General features: G+C 41.3%; 1 protein-coding gene across 1 annotated transcript in view; it reads left to right on the top strand.

The window, feature by feature from the left end:
* Cadps (calcium dependent secretion activator) overlaps window positions 1–22,036 on the top strand; it is a 467,230-nt gene that overhangs the window by 334,456 nt on the left and 110,738 nt on the right. Inside the window, exons 14-17 of the mRNA XM_052190346.1 lie at window positions 12,374–12,475; window positions 14,109–14,172; window positions 14,546–14,669; window positions 17,055–17,123. Coding sequence (XP_052046306.1) covers window positions 12,374–12,475; window positions 14,109–14,172; window positions 14,546–14,669; window positions 17,055–17,123 — 359 coding nt within the window. The remainder of the gene's footprint in view (window positions 1–12,373; window positions 12,476–14,108; window positions 14,173–14,545; window positions 14,670–17,054; window positions 17,124–22,036) is intronic.

Genomic DNA, 22,036 nt, shown 5'->3' with positions numbered 1-22,036 from the left:
AAGTCTCCTGACTCTATACTAAGTATTCTATTTCTTTAGACCTTGCCCAGCTCCTGGAGGGGGAAAAAAAAAATCATGTTCTGAATAATGCAAAGAAGCAAATAATTTAAGAGCACTGCCATTTGGGTCTAGAGGCATGGAATAAATTTCCACGCTACCACAGCCAGCTTACCATCTCAATGTACGTAGCCATGCGTTAGTATAAAGACAAGTCTGCGATGTTCCAAAGCACCGAGGCCAACAGCCAGGGGAGGCTGCAGAAGACAGCTGGGTGGCTTTGGAAAACAAGCCTCAGATGAGCAAGTCCCTGGGGAGAAATCCACGTCAGGGAAGAAGCCAGTCCAGATTACCTGGCTTTGAAGCCAGGGTTGTGTCAGCCTTCCTCATCTTTGCAAGCCACACAGCTCTGGAATCTCTGTGGGACCACTTCCGTGTGTTTCCTTTCTCCAATACTGATAGACTATTATGAAATGCGACTCCATCATTTAGAGCTACATAACAAAAACACTGTAGCTTTGAATATTTTAACAGACAATAAGATTATCCTCATCTCCTATTGTTACGGCTCCACAGCCCAACACATGGCCTTTTATTTGCATAAAAATACTCATAAAGACTCTGATACCTGGGTTGGTGCATGCATAATTCGGACTTGTATAAATATGACACTTTGATGACTATCTGTTACAGCCTCTTGGATTGAATTTTTTATAGAGGGAGAGAGAGAGAGAAGTTGCATTATATTCTCTGGGTTGTCACACTGTATTCTACATATGTTACTGAATAAGAAAGTGTTATAAAATAATGAAATGTTTTTGTAAACTCCCTGGTAAACATCATCATGAATTATGATACACATTGTCTGGGTTTCATATTGTAAGACTGCCACTTGATTCACAGTTAGGTTTATACATCTTGTCGTGGGAACAGTTTGGGATTTCTTATTTCCTTTTCAGTTCTGATTTTCCTTATGCATTTTGCATCTTTTTTTTTTTTTTTTTGCTTATTACTTTAGTTTGAATGCATTTGCCTTTGCTTTTTGATGCATCCTTCTTTTTCTTTCTTTTTGTTTGCGCATGTGTGTGTGCTCTTGGTTCTCCTATGGCTGGCCACCCTCTATGCATGCCTCCTGCCACCACACACCCTCTCCAAAGTCAACAAATGCATGCGTATCTTAGTGGGCTGCTATCAGGCACAGACTTCCAAGGGGGCAAAGCTCCACCTTCTCCTGAACCAGAAGCTAAAAAAGATGCACGAAGAGAATCCAAAAAAAGGAAAGAGGCCAAAGCCCACCCAAGTCAAGAGCAGAAAAGGTAAGGGACGGTGTGCGTGTGCTCGCCCCTTTGCACCCCCTTCATCCTGCCCCATCCAAACATGCATTCTGCCACGCCCATGTCTGCACACAACAGCTTTACGTACCCCCTAAATCTGAATCCTTCAAAGGTTTCCAAATGTGCAGTTTTCCATAAAAGATCTTATAAATGGAAAAAAATGTGTATTGGGACTAAGTTTGGGTGAGGTGTGTGGGGTTTGTATTGGAAAGACTGACCTAGCAATAAGCAAACAGAAGTGAGTCAGATCGTTTTGGGTCTCGTTGTTGTTGTTTGTTCTTTTGCTTTGTCTTCATGTCTAGTAAGGGGTCTGGCGCCTTACAAGTCATTCGTAATAAACAAAGTACGCTTTGTAATTTTAAACTAACGCTCAAGAGGCAAATAAGATGGGTTAACATCAGATAGGCCCATACATTTATTATGGTTCTAAGTTTTTAAGCAAATCTTCCTAATTTCCACACTCATCTGTTTAGAAGAAACCCATCTGAAATAGTGAGTTATGATAATGCACACGGTAAGCCCATCACTGAACCAATGGCTCTTAGTAGAAAAACAATGAGTTCATCTTCAAGGCATGAAGTTCTAAGCTTCTGCCCACCTTATTCTGTGTTGACCTTCAGCGATGCGCTCTCCTTTTACTGGAAGAGTGGTGCCTCCCCCTTAGACTTCATTTATTCACTGTTCTCAGCCTCTTCTTATATTCTTCTCCCTCTCTTTGCCTGCAATTCTGAACAGACTTGTCCAAATTAGATGGTCATAGGCAAGGATCCTGCATGCTTCAATGTTCATTTATCTACTGGCCATTTCTAAGCCTTGTGTATACAGTGAACTTACAGAAGCATCAAGTGTACCTGAAAACTTTTGCTCTATAGAGAATGCAGCACGCTGTCCACCATAACATGCAGAGCTGATGGTGGGCATCAAGGAAAGCCCCAGTGCCACCTGATCATTCACCTCCCTCCTGGCACTAAGAAGGCTGATGGTGACGCAGAGCTCCTGCGTGTGTTTTGCTGGCTGTCTACATCCACCTGCAAGAAAACAGGAACTTCCAGTCAGGATCAAAGGGCAGGGTCTCTCTAGAAGCCACCGTGGCCGCTGTCCAAAGTGCTGCTTTTAGACCTGGCATCATCCAGAGCAGAGCAAGTAGTTCCTGGTGAAAGGCAGCTCTCACTGGACTGTGGCCTATTTCCTAGCGTATAAAGAGCTGCCCATGGGGAGCTTCCCTGTGTATTTCACAGGATGAAGCATGGTGAGTTTTCCCTCCAGAAGGTTTTTGGTGAGGTCTGGAGATATTTCTGATTGGCATGGGGGTAATATTAAATGTCCAGTAATACTCTGGCCCAAATGACAGTGGCATTGAGGTAGAGGAGTCTTGTGTTAGATACTGTTATCAAATGGCGGGTAGATATGCTTTTTGCCACCTTGGATTTGTCGTCGTTGCTTTTTTATTGATCCTGTACCTATGTGGTACTCCATGAAAGCACTGATCTTTGCCCTCTGGCGTTCACATGAGTCACATGGGAGAGGCGAACACAATACAGAGCACGTGTTCCTACCTTCGAGTAACTCAGCATGTATCACATGGGCCAGAGCTTCACTTCTATATACTCCCGTCCAGGATTGGCTTCAGAACACATCCAGCCAAGGTCTTGGCTGTTTCAGCACTGCACGTTTGAACTACTTGTGGCAAGGAAATGAAAATAATTCTGATTTCTGAACCCCATTTGCAGACAAAAGACCTCTGGGGAAATTCTACCTGAACCATTAAAATTTAATAATGAGATAATTAAGCATGATGAATAAAAAAACCTCAAGTGATTATAATACATATCAAACTTTTAGACTAATTGAATATTAGTTTGGGCCAACTCTTTAGAACTAAAACCACTTTCCCAACAGAGAGAGAGCAAACACTAAAGGAAAATGTGAACGTGTTCAGCTGGTTGCATTTGGCGATCACAAAATCCACAGATGTAAATTGCTATATCTTCTCATTTTTAAATCAGCTCCTAAGGTTGCAGTACTTAATTTTCACCATAATATTTTTAGTATTCTTTCTAGATGACATTTAGATTAGCATCACTTTGGTCACTGTCCCACAGTGACAAGGCAATCAAACAGCTCCGATGATTTCAAGTTGCGTCAATGTTCTTTGGATCCCTTTATTATTGAGATTGGAAATTTTTCTCATTTACATTATTATTTAACATTTCTTGAATGCCACTGCTGCTTTTCACATATGGCCTGCATAGAAAGTACATTGTATCAGCAATTAACAAATCCATAATGCCAACCGACTCGAGCCACAGCTCGCTGCATAGATTAATGAGTCTGCAGGCAGCTGTAAGAGGGCATGCATTCTAAAACATCTCTGAAAATGTGCCCAGAGATCATCTGGGGAGATGTGCTTGAAGTCAAGGTTCTGTTCATCCTCACAGCCCATGTGCATCCTGTGGGTTTGGATTTGAACTCATTCTTCTCCATTCATCCAGCAGGGTCCTTAAATCATCCACCCACTTGCCCAAGACAGAAGCTGAGCAGCCATTGCATGAACTCCCCCTTCCTTCATAGCATGTGACAAATCATTTCCTGGCTCAATCAATGCTCTTAAGTTTATCTCAGGTATCTCCGTTTCTGTCTTTCACTGAAACCACTACTATAGTTGAAGTCTCTGTCTTCTCTCCCAGGGACTAAACAGTTGACAGATTTATGATGTCTTTGCCTCATTCAGTTAGTATCATATGGTGGTTATTTTATTTTGTTTTGCTTTATTGTGTGTTCTAGTGAATGCTTGTCTACCAATTGAGTTGCATATTTTTTCTTTCTTTCAACCATATCTCTACCTTTTCTCTCTCTCTTTCTCTCTCCCTCTCCCTCTCTCTCTCTCTCTCTCACACACACACACACACCATTATGTTTAGTTCACTTTAATTCTCCCAAATAAAAAAACCAGTATATCCATAAGTAGGTATAGATCTGCCCTACAGAAAACTCTGAAAACAGTGCTTTATGCAGCAAATGGGTATGGGTAGAGTCTAACAGTGATCTGTATTCTTGGTCTCATGTTACAGAGAGAAACGATACATTTATGAGCATGTTACTGGATTTTATCTAGCTCTGTATAGGTATTGGCCTTGTGCATGGATGAAGCATCCCCAAGTTCTAAATGCCAGACTCACCTTACCGGAAGTGATCATAAGAGGGGGTGGGTAAATTCCAAACAAGTTTCAAAAGAAAGTAAGCATCTCCCACAGCTAAAGAAAAATTCTCTTTGGATTTGTTGCCTTCATTTAAACCATGTGACTGTCTTCCTGAAGGAAGAAGCTTGCTTCCATAGGAATAGCATGAAGTCTTGTTAAATCTGTGCAGTTGGTAGCTCTTACCTAAAATTCCACACCCTGGAGTCACTGCAGCTACTTATACAAAACTGTTTGCAGATTTCACATACTTTGAGCATGTATGTGAGACGATTTTTTTGAAAAGCAACAACAACAACAACAGTAACAACAACAAAACCCCACATACATTAGTGTTGTGACCACTCCAAAGTCTAACTGGGGTCTCCAATGTCAAATCCAAATCCATAGCTTCTTGATCTTCATCAATCTGCTCTTATTCCTTCCAGGGAAGTATCTATAAAGTTCTGGTCCCTTTCTTGGTGAAATGCATGCACTCCTCCATCTTGTGTTATTTCTTCAATCATCTTTGGGTTCACTGACACCCAGATTGAGCGTGAGCCTCTCTTGCTCTTGCCGACATTCCAATAGCATCTATGTTCCTGGTGACTGTTCAGTGGGGGGAAGCGTCTTAACCACTCCCATGCTTAAAATAGGTTGAATAAAGCTTCTATCCTGTTGAGTCATAACTTCAGATGAGACAAGCTACAAGCAAGTTATTAAAGAGCTCGTTGGAACAGTTGCCCTCTCCCATACTCTTTCTGGAATTCCCTATTAGCCAACCTCAGAAGCTACAATGCCCACTTGTAATTGTGTAGAAACTACTTGTTTTTCTTCCTGTTTTTCCATTTGTGACACAAACACTTTGATATATTTGTTTTAGCAGCATATCTGAGCCCCAGGGCATCGGGGCATAATTAGAAAAGGGCATGAGCTGGGGCGGGGGGGGGATGGAGAGGGAAGGGGTAAGCCTGGCTTTCATGATGAAGCAGAGGCTAGGGATATGAAGGGCCTAATTATAAATTATAATTAACCTAGGATTATAGAAGACATTCAGGGAGCAAGCAGGGGGACAGGAGTGGCTGCTTTTAGTGACTGCTAGTGGTTTGGTGCTATCTTGAATTTATATCCATCCAAGAGAAACAAAGGAAAATACTCCACACTCAAATCAAATTTGAGGATAGCATCTAAAAATTATAAGGATGAAGAGTTTCCAGATATTATAAATATATTTTTAAGTCGAATATTATCAGAGTATCTGATGTAATTGTCCTAAGTAAGGAGCATTGCAAGGAATGCCTAACGCACTCTGTCCTGCACTGTCCCTTTAAATGCTCGTGTTTCTCGGCTGGAACAATTTAGTAGCAAGTAAGATTCAGTTATCATGCTTGTTTAAGGACATTTTCGTGGATCCATAATGCGGTCTGCAGGCATGCATCCATTTGGAGAGAAAGAATATATCGTGTTTACAGTGCCTGCACCAGCATATGTGGACATTTGCATTTGGAGATGAAAGTATATTCCCTCTTCAGCAGGAGTTTTACCCCTTGTTGGTACTGACTGGAGGCTGGATGCTTGCTGTGTGCAGAGCCGAGGACCAGACGCTCTTTCCTCTTACACCTGGATTTGGCACTTAATCACCAAATCACATCAATCACTGTATGCTTTGCATCAATTTTTCATCCTGACTTTTTGGAAAAGGCATCTTTTGAAAGGTTTTACAACCAAGATTTCAACATGCTGTGTACAGCCATGCCCTGGGGATAATCAAATGCTAGTAATCTGGGTGCTTATTAGGATGTACGGTGAGAGTATAGCTAATAGAGAGGTCAGTCACTTCCTGACACCAAATAAGGAGTTGACAGTACTGTTCTGGTAATTTCAAGTACCAAGATGGTTTTGCACTACAAGCCCAGTACATGCTGTTAATGAATTAATTCTCCAGGAGATATCAATTAATCATCTTTAGCTTAGAAACGCCATGGAAAGGGGAGAGGGTTTACATAACTGATATCCCAAAGGATGAATGCTGGGTTTGATAGCTTTGATTTGATAAAAAAAAAATGAAATAGGAAAAAGAGATAGATGCGACTCTGGATGTATTATTATTTGTGACATGGCTCAAGATGGGAGACCGTGAGGAGAGTAGAGATGACAGAACTGGTGCTAACCACGGTGACAAGAACTTGAAGAGCAGCCGACGTGACATCTTTCCTATCATGCTGCTGAGAATGTCAGCTTTGTGAAGGACAGTGAGAAAATGGTTTGCCGAAAACTTGAAAGGTGGATTCCAGAGATGCCAGCCATGTCAGATGCAATATAGTCTGCTGTGGCTGCAGAGACCCACTTCTGGCTCCAGTGATGGCCTGCAGGTGGGAGAGCTTCCGGTCTTCGGCAAGATTCCAAAACTGGCTACACTTGACCTGCATATTGTCTCAAGTTCCCAGGTCATGATATACAAGAAGTGAAGTTAGCCAGTGTGCAGTTAGGTAGAACCAGAGGCCAGGATTTTAATCTCTCTCTCTCTCTCTCTCTCTCTCTCTCTCTCTCTCTCTCTCTCTCTCTCTCTCTCTCTCTCTCTTTCTCTCTGTGTGTGTGAGTGTATGTGTGTTTGTGTTTGCACACAAGAATGCATACGTGTGTGTGTGTTACTAAAGCATCATTTACAGGCTTCTGAGCTTCTGTTTAAACATGAGGTGTGAGGAAGGAAGGAAAGGGTCTTGGGAGACCTTACATATAGAATAGAACACATAACATAGAAAAGAAAAAGGAATCAAGAAAGCTAAAGAAGAGTGGGAACCAGGTCAGAGCCGGGGTTCTGCATTTGAATTACCCATGAGCTTCCAAAATGCTCCTCTAAGCCTCTACTACGTAAGGTTGATCACAGCTATCAGAAGGATAAGTAGTGTCAGAGATGAAGAGTTACTGGCCTATGAAAATGGTGTGGTCATGACCCAGCTTCTGAAATCAGTACATTCCACCTGCTTCTTCTCAATCTGCCTGGCTCACTACTGTTGAAATTTTAAAGAGAGGATCTGAGCTTCAGAGTCCAGCTGAGACACGCAGTGACTAAGAAATGTAGGTGCTGCCCTCAAGGAAACCCTTCAGCATTAACGGGGTAGTAGGTCCATCTGTGTTTCTTTCCCCCAAGTCCAGAGCAGTTAGTGAGACAATGGGTACCTAAGAAGCCGGAACCTAGGTTCTGAGGTAGGGGATGTACAGTCATGCATTAAAAAATGGGACACCCAGTTTTCTGGACGTGCATTCCATCCAGATGAAGATACATCCCAGCCTGGAACTTTTGAATTAAAAGCTTAAAAATCTTTCCTTTTCTCTTCTTGTTTGTGATTCACAAAGTGTTAAATATTAAGAAAGGGGGAAAAAAGACACCAAGTTATATTATGAAAATTAAAGAACACTCTCCATATTTCCAGGGCAAAAATATAAAAGACTGTCCTTTGTGACACATTTGCCCCATTCATGGTGTGCCTCTTACAAACTCTCCGTCTCTACCTTGGGGGAGTTAGGAACCTTCCATCAAAGGCACCCTGTGAAGGGGTTGGTGAGATGGCTCAGACAATGAAGCACTCTTTGCAAACAAAGGTGAGCCAGCACTGGGAAACAAGAGGCAGGATGGTTCCTGGGGGCATGAATCAGTTTAGCAATCCAAGAAAACTGACAAATTCCAGCTTCAGGGGAACTCTGTCTCAAAGGGTAAAGTGGACAACACTGAGAGTCACCCCCAACTAGAATCCATCACTCATACACTAAAGCCATGTAGCAAGACTAAAGCATCCTTTCAGACATTGGGAGAGCCTTCACTGAGGTTCCATGTTTGTATTTGTTACTAAACCCAGACAGACAGACAGATGATTGGTAGATAGACAGACAGACAGACACATACATACATACATACATACAGACAGACAGACAGACAGACAGACACATACATACATACATACATACATACATACATACATACATACATATATACATACATACAAAGATACCTAGATCCTTAGCATATGATTTCCAAATCAGTGGTACCACTGAACCCATTGGATGTACTTAGACCCATCCCAGACCTGCCATTTCAAGAATTCTGGATGAATCCATGTGATCTGGGTCGCTGCGAGGCTTCCAAGTGATGCCAAGGCATGGTCATGGTTGAGGACCATAGCACTGCTAAAAGCATATATTGCTTCTATAGAAAACACAGCTCCCAAGCCAACACTATGGCTTAATGAACCAAAACTGCTCATCTCAAACGTGACAGCCTGAGTTCAATCCCATGAACCCACAGTGGAAGGACAGAACTAACTCTCAAAAATTGTCTTCTGAGCTTCACATGTACACCATAGCACATGTGTGCCTATTCTCCCGCCGCCCCCACACACATGCAAAAATAAAAAATGAAAATACTTTGAAAGAGAAGACAGCCCTCCCTTAAAATATTTAACACAGATTAATCTCTGAACACTCCTGTGCAGTCATTACCACTGAACTGTGGAAATCAATGGAAAAGAAAATGGTATGCAACAGAATTAAAATGACTCCTTATCTAATGTTAAGCTTGTGGTCTTTAGCTAGCTGAGACCCAGTGGATATCTCACCAAGTTTGCCAAATATCTTCACTATTACCAGAATCCTAAGAATACAAATTTAGAATTTGTTTTTGTTTTTTTTTTAAAGAAGTTTGGATTTGCTGTCAAGACCTTGCACTGTCTTCTCACCTGATTCTGCAGGTAAACCCTCAGAGAGAGCTTTACAGACCTAATGAAGCTGATTAGCTTTGTTTATGTTAAAAGTGAAACTATTCACACTAGCATTCCGTGATTAAGAAGCAAATTAAAGAGACTAAAACAATAAACATTTACTTGGCTGGTACTCCTGAGGAGGGGCCGTAAGTAGGAGCCTCTGATTCTCTTACTGTGCATCACCAGAATAGGCCAGAAGCAAAGCAGTTTACATTGGAGGTAGCGCCCTTCATCCCAAGAATTAGTTGGGAAGGTGAAGCATATCTTATCATGCATTTTGTTTTTTATCATTTCATCTTCAAGCAAAAATGCTGAGTCCAAGACGGTCTCTTGGGCAAGAGATGACTTGATACACAGACAGGCATAGCTCGGGATAAAAGTCTGAGGATGTACCTCAATAGTAGACTACTTCCCAAGCCAGCATGACACCCTGTTCAGTCCTCAGCACCAGAGAGAGAGAGAGAGAAAGAGAGAGGTATATATATACACATACACATACATCATATACACATACATCATATACATATACATACACATACATCATATACATACACATACACATACATCATATACATACACATACATATACATACACATACATATACATACACATACACATACATATACATATACATACATCATATGCATATACATATACATATGCATATATACATATACATCATATACATCATGTACATCATATACACCATATACATATACATATGTAAATAAATCACCAAAAGAGACAATCATCTCTGGGATGTGCACTCATATTTTGAAATCTTCTAGACAGATGCCAAAGATCAAGTCACAAGGCTTATTTAAAAAATGTTTTATAAGAAATGTTCATATTTCTGTCCTCAAATCCCAGGATAAACTCACAGGTCCCCACAGAATGCCTATTAGGTTGTTTTGTTTTTTTGTTTTTTGTTTGTGTGTGTGTGTGTGTTGGTTTGCTGTTGTTTTTGGTTTGTTGTTTTCTGTATTTTGGTTTTGTTTTGTTTTGTTGAGACAGGGTTTTTCTCTGTATAGCTCTGGCTGTCCTGGAACTCAATCAGAAGCTAGGCTGTTTTTGATAATGTTACATGTTGCTTCCATTAGAAGTTCAAATTTTCCTCAGTTCTTGATGTTGAATCTTGTTTACTTCAAAATCAACTTACTAAAGTATGATTGGCATATACACCCACTGTAGATGCATTAGATTTAATGCACAGTTAGCAGAGAGGCTTACAGATACTTATATTACTTTGAACATTGCTTATTACAAACTGAGTGATTTACATGGTCCACTATGTTCATAGCAGCCTCATTTATAATAGCCAGAAGCTGGAAAGAACCCAGATGTCCTTCAACAGAGGAATGGATACAGAAAATGTGGTACATTTACACAACGGAATACTACTCAGCTACTAACAACAATGAATTCATGAAATTCTTAGGGAAATGGATGAAACTAGAAAATATTATCAGGAGTGAGGTAACCCAATCACAAAAGAACACACATGGTATGCACTCACTGATGAGTGGATATTAGCCCAGAAGCTTGGAATGCTCAAGACACAATCCACAAATCACATGAAGCTCAAGAAGAAGGAAGACCAAAGTGTGGATACTTCGTTCATTAGAAGCAGGAACAAAATACCCATGGGAAGAGATACAGAGACAAAGTGTGGAGCAAAGTCTGAGGGAAAGACCATCCAGAGGCTGCCCCACCTAGGGATCCATCCCTCATACAGTTACCAAACCCAGACACTATTGTGGATGCCAAGTGCTTGCTGACAGGAGCCTGATATAGCTGTTTCCTGAGAGGCTCTGCTAGTGCGTGACAAATACAAGGGTGAATACTCTCAGCCAACCATTGGACTGAGCACAGGTTCCCCAATGGAGGAGCTAGAGAAAGGACCCAAGGAGCTGAAGGGGTTTGCAACCCCATAGGGGGAACAACAATATGAACCACCCAGTACCCCCAGAGCTCCGCAGGACTAAACCAAACACAGAGTACACATGGAGGGACCCATGGCTCCATCTGCATATGTAGCAGAGGATGGCCTTGTCAGACATCAATGAGAGGAGAGTTCTTTGGTCCTGTGAAGGCTTGATGCCCCAGTGTAGGGGAATGCCAGGACAAGGAAGCAGTAGTGGGCAGGTTGGTGAGCAGGGGGAGGTGTATGGGATAGGGGGTTTCGGAGAAGACATGAGGAAAGGGGATGACATTTGAAATGTCAATAAAGAAAATATCTAATAAAAAAACTAAGTGACTTAATAATGAGTAGAGCAGATGCTTATATGGTACCAAATTTTTGTAGAAATTTTCATAGTAATTGAAGAGTGCCAAGCCCCACAGCTAGTGAGACAGGTAATGCAAGCTAGAGATAAGACCAGGTGAATAGCTACCTCCCGGCTAGGAAAAAGGTGTTGGTTGACAGCTGCCAACTAATGTTCTGAATTTCCAAAAGAGACCAGAAACCCAAACTACATTGTAAAACTTCCCTAATTTTAAAAATGATGGAAAGGCTGGAGATGACTCAGTCAGCAAAGTGTTTGCTGTACTGGACCGAGGACCTGGGAGCTGCCCTCCAGAACCTGCATTTAAAAAGCAAGGTTCCGGAATGGGCAGTTGTACTCCCCAGCACTGGGGAATCAGAGGCAGAGGAGCCTTGCTGGCTGGCTAGCAGGCTTGTGGCTCAGTGAGAGATCCTGTCTAAACAATTGAGGTGGAGCGCAATGGAGAAAGACACCTGATATTGATCCCGGACAGCCATGAACATGCATGTGTGTGTGCACAGGCATACACACATGCTCACACGCACACAGTGATGGTACCTCTTTAGATATCTTAAGAATCTATGATCAGTCAGAACCAGTGGGACTTAACCTGTGAGCTGTTTCGCTCTCTCACAAGAATGCTGTGATCCAGCTCTGAGAGCCCTGAGTGACGACCCCGACCATCTTCCACTTGAGCATCCCGCTCTGCACAGCAGGGCTTCTGTGGTCACAGCCATCATCATGCTTGCTGCCACTTAAGCAGACAGTTTCCTCCTGGTAGAGATTTGATTTGGTGGTGTCAGCATATGAGGTTCCCGTCACTTCACAATGTGTCTTCTTTCAGGCCTGATGGAATCGGAACTGTGACTGTTGAAGAAAAAGAACGCTTTGAAGAAATCAAAGAGAGGCTCCGAGTTCTGCTAGAAAATCAAATTACACATTTCAGGTAAGAATCAGTGGTTTGGGGCCTACTGGGAGAGAACGAAGGCACACAAAAAGGCCATGTTTCCCCAAAACTGCAAGTCTGTCAGAGACATATAAGATCATCAAAGCAAAAAATAGCCAAAGGAAATAAAAACAGCTCTCATTAGCTACCTAACTTTTGCTATCTTTGTCTGGTGTTTGTTTTAAGGAAGAATCTAATATAGCCCAGGCTGTCCTCAAATTCTCTATGTAGCCAAAAGTTATCTTGAAGTCATAATACTTAAAGACTCTACAACTTGAATACTGGGATTATAGGTGTGTGCCAACATGTACCAGTCTTCACGCTGTGCTAGGAATTGAACCCAGGAGTTCAGAAATGCTAAGAAAGGCATTCTACCAACTGAGGTATAGTCCCAGCTCCCGATTTCAAATTCATAAGTGCATTTTAGTTGCTTAAGGAACAAAGCTTTTCATGTGGTCTGATAACTAATGTCATATAAAAAGTTGAAGATTCTTCAAGGTTCCTATAGAAAACAGTTTTTAAAACCCTACAATTTGAGTCATAGTGAATGGGGGTGAGATTAATGGCATTCATAAATTATCCTTCTGCCACTCCCACTAGCTGCACATAGAATGATGGGGATTTAGGTCAACCCGGTTGGACTCAGGATAGAAACTGGGTCTGCAGCAGCAGATCACACACTTGGCCTTCACACTGTGCAATCCTCGTCTCCTGGGAAGCGTGCGGCAGTTTTAATACTATAATGCTGGCTTCACACATAGACACCGAGGCAGTAACTCCAAGATGAGCTTCTCGTGGTCCCCATATACGAGTTACAGGGTTGAAGCTGGGAAGGTACTGACACTTGTTTTCAGTCTATAAACAACTGTGTAAAATAGGCAATCTCCAGTTAAACAGTGAGCAACATGAGGCTTGCTATGGTTACAGAAAGTGCCCCTGCCTGCCCACTGTAGACTGACCTGAAGTAGCCCATTCTGCTCTCTAAAATTTTGAGAAGAGTTTTAAAGGGCTCTTGGCCCCCAGAGCCATTGGTGGCACTTGTAGCAGTAGGTGACATGTTTCTGTCTGTGCCTCTGTAATTCTCCTTTATATGGGATAAGATTTGATGATGGTCCTCTGCTATACATCACAGCAAAACATATCACCAATAGAGGAAAGGATCCAGTAACAGTGAAAACACCCTAAGTAAATTAGGCAGAGTTAGGAACTTATCCCAAATGCACGCCTGCTTCAGGCTTCAACCCTTCAGGGATCTAAAGAAGTGTGCTTACATTGCAGCTGGTCTAACTCCTGGTTTTCCATGTTGTCCTCTACCCTAACATACACGGCCATGTTTTGTTAACTAGTGTTTTCCCTCACAATGGAGATCCGAGCTGAGCTCTGTGTCACCACTCTCAATATTCTGTTCTGCTGCAGACATTTACAGAGTCCCTACAGTCATTATTCACACATATACATATATACATTATATATACACATATATGGTGTGAACTGGGATTAGCATAACACAGTGTGACAAAATAAAAAAGCATTTTCCATTCCTCAGTACATGTTGCTATAGGAATCAAACTGCAGAATGCTTTCTGTGAAAATGTGATGGTGTGGATAACCTGAAGTCTTGCGTCTTTTTTAGGTACTGCTTTCCGTTTGGTCGGCCGGAAGGTGCTTTGAAAGCCACTCTCTCACTCTTGGAACGGGTAAGAATGGACATGAGATGTGTAAAGGGACATGCAGGTAATTGTAATCCAGCAGTACGGTTGAATGACCTAGTCAGCTATTTCCAAAGGGTTTGCTTATCATTCATGAAATACCAGAATAAAAGTGGGGAAACTGCCAATATTCTGGAAGTTTTATTTTCAGATTTCCAACTAGTTACATTCAAGAGTTGCTCTGGACCCTTCTATGATGACTGCACAAGCTTTGCCGCCCCGGTTTTTCTGTGGTTTTTCTTTCTATCCACCATCATCACATTAGTCAGCATGAAAGATTTTATACTTGAGGTCTTTGAAAAGCGGAAATGAGTAACACATTGATTTAGAACCTAATAGTCCCCTTTCCTTCTGCTTGAAGGTTTTGATGAAAGATATTGTCACACCAGTACCACAAGAAGAGGTCAAAACTGTCATCCGTAAATGCCTAGAGCAGGCTGCTCTAGTCAACTACTCACGCCTATCTGAGTATGCCAAAATTGAAGGTAAGGCTTCTGTCTGCCACTTGTTTTGAATTTGAATTTTGGTATGCTTACCTGGGAAAATCTATCTCTTTTCTTAATGGACGCCAGAAAACAGCAGTTCGTCTGACCGTGTTAAACTAAATCTATTTCAACTGTGGAAAATGCCTTGCCCGTGGCCAAATAAATAGAAGAAAGCTCAGGAGACAGCCTTTAGAGGAAACCAATATTAAATATGGGACTTTATGTAATTGCTGGGGTCCTTCTGAGAGTTTGTGTCGCCCTTAGATATTTTCTCTGAGGATGATGTTAACCTACCAAAGAGCTGGGTTGCACTGTTACCTTCTTTAAATAGAGAGAAAGGAAGCTGTCTACTGTATGCTGCCAGTAGTATTGGAAGTAAAACAGGAGTTGGAAAATGCAAGATTCAGGGTCTACTTAACTCTTTCTGATGCCTTGGAAGTCTTTGGTCTTTAGGGAACATTTCAGATCTGGTGACAAGGTAGTGTGGAGCTGGACTTCTTGCTTGTTACCAGGGCTGTAGCAGGTGTCTTGCTACTGCCATCTCACATGTCAGGGAAGCAGGCACTGATGACTACATAATGAGTGGGCGCTTTGAGTAAATTCAGGAAGCTCTGCTTCTCTGGGACCTATTCACTCTCAAAGGCTTTAATCACTTTTCATTGTTACCCCTGTTGGCTGCTATAGGGTGATTTGAAAACCACACCCAACCTGACCAGAGGTGTAAGTGTATACTTGTGGAAGTCCTGTGTGCAAGACTTGATGTGTCCAAACCCTGGAATCCCATGTTCTCTCACACATGAAACACATGACAACCAACTAAAGCAAGCAAAGGCACGTTGCCCACCTCGGGCCATCCGTCAGGGGAACAGCTGACTAGCACACACGCTGTCACATACACTGTGACCAATGTCCTGTTTCCTTAGAAATTAGCTGACAATCATGTTAAATTCCCAATGTTCTGTACATTACATGTCTTCCTCCCCCTCTCTATTTTGTCTGTGTGACAATGCAAATTGTGTACCAGTGGTAATGAGTTCATTGTTATGCATCTAGGGAGAGACACTTAAGAATTGGGCACTAGAAGGGTGTTTATCAACTCTGGATTTGGTAATGAGTCACAAAAAGAGAGGAACAAGAAGATCGATGGTTAAAGGGCTTCATTAGGAAATAATTGCACCAGCATTCCCAGCCCAGGACATAATGCTTGGTTGGATTGGGTAAAGTCAACCATGTAACTACTAATCGGAAAGCCAGAGATGGGATGGGATCAAGAAATGAAATGTTCAGTTTCCACAACTGCTGCCTCATGGGTCTTGCTCCAGCTATTACTAGTCTTTTGGTAAGATCTGCTCTCTTATTTCAGATAAATAAATTAAAAAACAAAACAAAACAAAAAAACAAAAAACTTTGCGATCTGTAAGTAAAAATGCATTCATTTCTGAAGTAGATCAAGCGGTCTGTAGTCTCCTTCTGTGCCTCAATTCTTCTTGGTTGTGTTAATTATCTTTTGCACTGTGACTTTTAGGTCTGGGGATTCTTTGAAGAAACCAATCTTTTTATTCCAACTCTCTTTTCAGAGAAGTACCTCATTCCACACTACTCGCTCTCTTCTGCTTCTCTCCTTCCTTGTCCGTGATTGGCTCAGCCACTTTTTGACACAACCTCTGCAAAAGTGGCTGAGACGCCAATTTCAAAGCATGCTGGGATTGTTAATTCAGACAACCCCACATTCTCTGGCTGCATGTGTCAGGTTTTCTTCCATGAACATAGTCCACTGTAGGCTGGGATATTGCAGCTTCAAAGATATTACTACTAGACAGCTTTCTTTGAACAAGGCTCAGGTCCTACCCTCAGAAAAGAAATCCTCTGCTTTTCTTTTTTTCTTATTCCTCTTTTTTTTCTTTTTTTCTTTTTTTTTTCCTTTTTCTATTTTTACACTTGAGCCTCTCTGAACATTATCAACTTATCCATCTGAGAATTTTGCAAAGAAGTTGTAGTAATATTGCTGGGAGACTATGTTTATGAAGAAATACCTCAAGAGCCTTAGATACTAAAGTCTAAAATCCTTAGTATCTTGGAGCCTTAAATCAATGAAATTCTGTATCCCTCTACCCATGATGTTTTTGGTCATTGTATTCTTGCCAATGAATCTAAAGAGATGTGTAAAATCATGGTCACAATCTCTCTCGTGGCTCACGGCATGCTGAATGGTTAATCCAGTAGTTCCCAAATTTCAAAACTCCTTTTTCTTTTATCCTGTGTTTACCCCAAAATACTCTGTGGCTATTTTCCCTTGAGCTAATGTAATGTTTTCCTCTAACCTATGACCTTGAACCTCTTTACCTCTGACCTAAGCCTCTTGCATGCCCAAATCCTCTTTTGTAGGGAAAAAGAGAGAAATGTATGAGCATCCTGTCTTCTGCTTGGCCTCCCAAGTGATGGATTTAACCATTCGTGAGTACCCACCCCCCTTGCCATGCTGGCTTCACTCTCTCTGTTCCATTATTTCAAGAAATCCAGATCCAAACCAACTCACTCTCCTTGCTTCAAGTTTTTTAGCATTGGCTTGTCTGTTGGTTCTGTCTGTGAAACCCAGTGTGAGAAGTCCAGTCACTTTGTATCAGCCTAAAACAGGTTAGACAATTAAGCCATTTGTTTGTGATAAACTCAGATTTGTCTGTAAGTTTTTTCAGTTACCCTGTCTGTGACCTGAATGCATTTTTACTTTGCTTGTGTGTAACCTTAATTTGTAAAGTACTTGTCACTGGTACACAATCAAAAGATGTCAGCTAAGCTGGGGGAGCGATGTACTAGGTCAGAAAAAAGGACATTCGAAGCAAAGTCATGCCTTCTTTATCCATGTTTAACCTGTCAAACTATAATGAGTATGAGATCATGCAGGGTGGTCCGTACTCTCAGTTAGTTCTTCTACGCTTCCTACCTAGTTTCTCACAAGTTGGGAAGTTTTCCTCCTTCTCTCTGGAGAGTCGTATTTGCCCTTGTCCTCAAAACTCTGGCTAGAACATATGACTTAATTGTCATTTGAAGAATTCATGTATGTTTCATAGCTTGATTTCACATTAAACTTAATTTACTAATTTTCTATTTGTGCAGCCTTTTCCACATCTGTGAAGGAGCCCTTTTTTTTGCTGGCCCCCAAACTTCAGGGCGGTGGGAAGCCAGGGGCAAGCTCTTCTGTGCGATATCATGTATCACGCATAAGTGGGGGGCATTTTGGTCCACTTGCTCATTAATCTTGCATATGTGTTCTTGTTTCTCCTTCTCTTCTCTCCTTGTCGTGCCTTCTCTTTCACATAGAGAATCAGAAGGATGCAGGTGAACTGATTGTATATGCCTTATCAATTACCAGGACTGTCCAGTTATATTCAGTTGGTTTTTTTTTTTTTTCTGTTTTTGTTAAGTAGCTCCTTAAAGTATGCGCTCCGAGAGAGTGGTGTGGAGCTGCAGTAATACTTAAGGAGTTAATTTGTGCTGTCTAAATGCATCTTGTGCCTACTCACTGTTGGTCTTCAGAGAGTGGCAGGCACTTCCGGAAAGGTGGATGTTTGAAGGAACAGAGTTCTGGTTTGCTGCAGAACGTCCTTCACCCTTGGTTTCAGGGTCTCACAATTTGGCCTCATGCATGTATGGTGTTTTGTTTTGTGTTTTTAAAGATACTGAACCAAATGAATCTCCCCCTTTCACTTTTCTTTTCTTTCTTTCTTTTTCTGTTTTCTGCCCTATGGAGAAGTTTGTGTTCTTTGGTGAGTTTACAGTCAAGAGAAAGCAATGGTGTCCACGTTGTGCGTGTGTGTGCTGTGTGATAGGCAGAGGGACTAAGCAGGAGCTGTTGTAAGAAAGTTCTCTGGCTTTGGAAATTTTCTTCTTGTTACATCTCATGTCTTCTAAGCCTATTTAGATGAGCGCTCTGAAATGAAATATTAATGAATGTATAATATCAATCAGTGTCTTTAAGAGTTAAAAGATTCCATAAAGATTTCTCATTTAGATCCACATAACAGTTGAACATATTTCGGAACAATTCAGAGAGCATTTCTAATGTGTGCCAAACACCAGGTTAGCAATAAATATTCCAAGATTCAAAAGTATGCTTTAGATATATGTACTCCCAAATAGGGAAGATACTCATCCATCCACCCACCCATCCATCCATCCATCCATCCATCCATCCATCCATTCAGGCTTCCATCCATCCATTCAGCCACCAGGCAAGTGCCTGGCAAGAGGCTACCTTGCAGCAAGTACAGTATGAAGAGCTATCCAAATGAGGAAAAACAACTATTTGCTTCATGAAACATGAATGCATATGTGTACATTTCAAATTCAATACACTACAATCCCCATTGGTTATGTGTCAAAGGAATATGACATTATTAGAAAGCCATAGACACATAGAAAGTTATTGGGTTTCAGTTGCACATTGGAAGAGATACATTGGAATCAATTCATGGAAGCTAGAGATTTGGGGACATAGCCTACACAGAACAAAATATACAAATGTAACAAACTATACAGCTGATAAAATAATATTCTTAGATAAGACGCTCATGCCATGAGTTTCATAAACTAGGTGTGGTTTTGCATGCATGTAACATATTTAATCTTCAGAAAACGTATGTAGCTCCTCCCATTTTACAGATGAACACACAGAGGTTAGAAAAACACAGCTGATGAACAAAGGCACAGACCTAGAAGCCTACTCCGAGACCACATGCTATTGGCTGCAGTTCAACATGGATGTAAACACTGTTGGATTATGTGGCAGGACATTCAGTACAGGAGCTCTGTGGCCTGGATGTGCCATAAAGACACAAATCTGGCTAGAAATGGTGGATGCACCTGTAATCCAGCATCCAGGAAGTGGAGACAGTGGTCAACTAGGACCATAGTGACTTTAAGGCAAGACACAGCTTTGTAGCAAGACACTGACTTTAAAACGGAAAGAAATTATGACTGTGTCCTGGTCCAAAGTCCCTTCCCCAGGAATCTCTATGATTTTTGTATTCATATAGATTTTTCAAAGGATAATTCCAATATATCTTACCTCTACAAGTAATAGCCATTGAAGGTTCCTTAAGCAAAACTAAAGACCCACTCCAGAAAAACCATATTAGTAGTGTTGTAAAGAAAGTCTGAAGTCCTGGAATAGAGTAAAACTGAGCTTAAAATGTAATATCAAAGCAAAGATAAATGTGAATCTTGGAATACTCATGTAAAAAGCTACACATGATAACATATAATTCCAGCAGTAAGGGAGGTGGAAGCATTAAGATCCTTGTCTTCCTGGCCAGCCAGCCTCCTCAATGAGTCACAAGCCACTAAGAGACCCCATCTTACAGAAGAAGACAGAGAAGACCAGGAAGTGACACCAAGATTGGCTTCAAGCCCCCTCCCCCCCCTCTCTCTCTCTCTCTCACACACACACACACACACTTACTTTACACAAGGACTTCCAGAGTCTGTTCTGTAGATTCTGTGCTTCTGCAATATCCAGTTTAGTTTCCCACTGATCTGTAGATTATTGAAAGAGAAAGAGACAATCAAGATTACAGTCTCACCAGACCATTGCGCAAAGCCAGTGGCCCAGTGAGGGTGAGTCCTATTGCTCAAGGATCTATGCTGTTGTACAGTGATCAGTATTTCTTGCTTTATGCTTTACACATTAGGAGTTAAATGTCTCTGCTCCCATCTCTTTTGTTTTGATAATGCCTAAATAAATCAGTTTCTAAGTGCCAATTATTCTATGAGTAGCACTTAATTTATACTATACAAACAGTAAGGAGGACAAGGAAAAACACATTTATTTCCCCAATTGTTATCAAAAGGAATTTTGAAGGAAGAGAGGATGTACTAAAGTATGTTGCGAAGCAATGGACATATCTTCTCCACCAGAAAAAAAATGCTATTATCAGTGATAATTGTTCTTCACTAAAAGTTTAAAATATGCTTAGTGGCTGCATGGAGATGCCACTTAACCCTTACAAGAATTCCAGGAGATAAATGCTTTATTGCCATATTTCATTGACTCTAAAATTAGGCCATTGATCATAAGGTATACTATTAATTTACTAAAGAGAATGTAATAGTGTTGCCAGCCAACTGATTACATGCCACCAAATGTAGTGTGCATCCAGATTTCTGAAACATTCCATGTGTTTTGTGCACTGAGATAAGAAACTGGTCTTCTGTTCACGGAAATATTTTTGATTGTGAGCTTTAGCTTTTGATGTCTACCCCATCTCTCAAGCCCTGTTCATAGAAATCTTAAAGCAGAACGTTGCTGGGCACATGGTCAGAACTAAACAACTGGGCAGGCCCAGCTGTGGTCCAGACTTAAGCAGGAGGCTTGCTAGTCCCCACAGCTCATTTCCATTTCTGCATCATGAAGTGCTTGTGATGTGTCAGCAATAGAACTGAAAGACCACAAAGTAACTTCCCAAAGAAGAAATAAAAGCATAGGAAATCATTAGATAAGCCTGAACCTCACCCGACAAGCTAGAAATCAAGTCCTGGAGAAAAGCACTAAGATTTCAAATAAATGAAATGGTCACTCGCAAGTCTGATGTCCTAGGCACTCACTTTTCTTTCACTTGAGACAAAGATGTTGTCCACAGTCTGTTGATGGGCCTACACTTCCAACCCTGCTGATGCCATTCAGCATCCAAGTATTTGAATCACAGGACTGCAAATCTCAGGCAACACTGGCTAGAACCAAGCTAGAAAGTAAATTCCATGTTAATATTAAGTCTCTTTAACCGTCACTTTCTTTTTCTGATGGGAATGCTAATCATAGTTCCTCTCCCAGAAGATAACTTTTAAAAAGTACAGGAGATTCCAGAAAGCTGGGGAGATTGCTGAACCAGTAAAGGGCTTGACTTGTATGCATGAGGACATAAGTCAATCCTCAGAGCTTCCATTTAAAACTAATGGCTTAGTGACACATTTTTATAATCCCTGGACTAGAAAGGCAGGGAGAGATGGATCCCCAGGGCTTGTCTAAACAGCCAACCTAACCTTTTTGACAAGTTTCAGGCCAACAAGAGAACCTATCTTAAAGAAAATAAAAGATAAACGGCACTTGTAAGGAATGACACCAAGGTTGACTTCTGGCCTCCCCATGTGCACATACAGGGACAAGCAAGCACTCATGTAAACACGTGAGCATGTGTGCACGCGCACACACACACACACACATACACACAAGCTCTACACAGTTTCTAAATAAGGATTTTCTACTTATTGTTATGTAGAGAATTAAATATTTGTATCAACTTCTTTGTTATTATTTAAAAGGCTTTGCATCTAAATCCCAGCCTTCCTTCTGCTTTCAGCAATGGAACATAAGA

Source organism: Apodemus sylvaticus, chromosome 8, assembly GCF_947179515.1.
Source record: "Apodemus sylvaticus chromosome 8, mApoSyl1.1, whole genome shotgun sequence".
Classification (NCBI taxonomy): Eukaryota; Metazoa; Chordata; class Mammalia; order Rodentia; family Muridae; genus Apodemus; species Apodemus sylvaticus.
The sequence above is the reverse complement of the archived record's forward strand: the minus strand, read 5'-3'. Positions and strand labels throughout refer to the sequence as shown.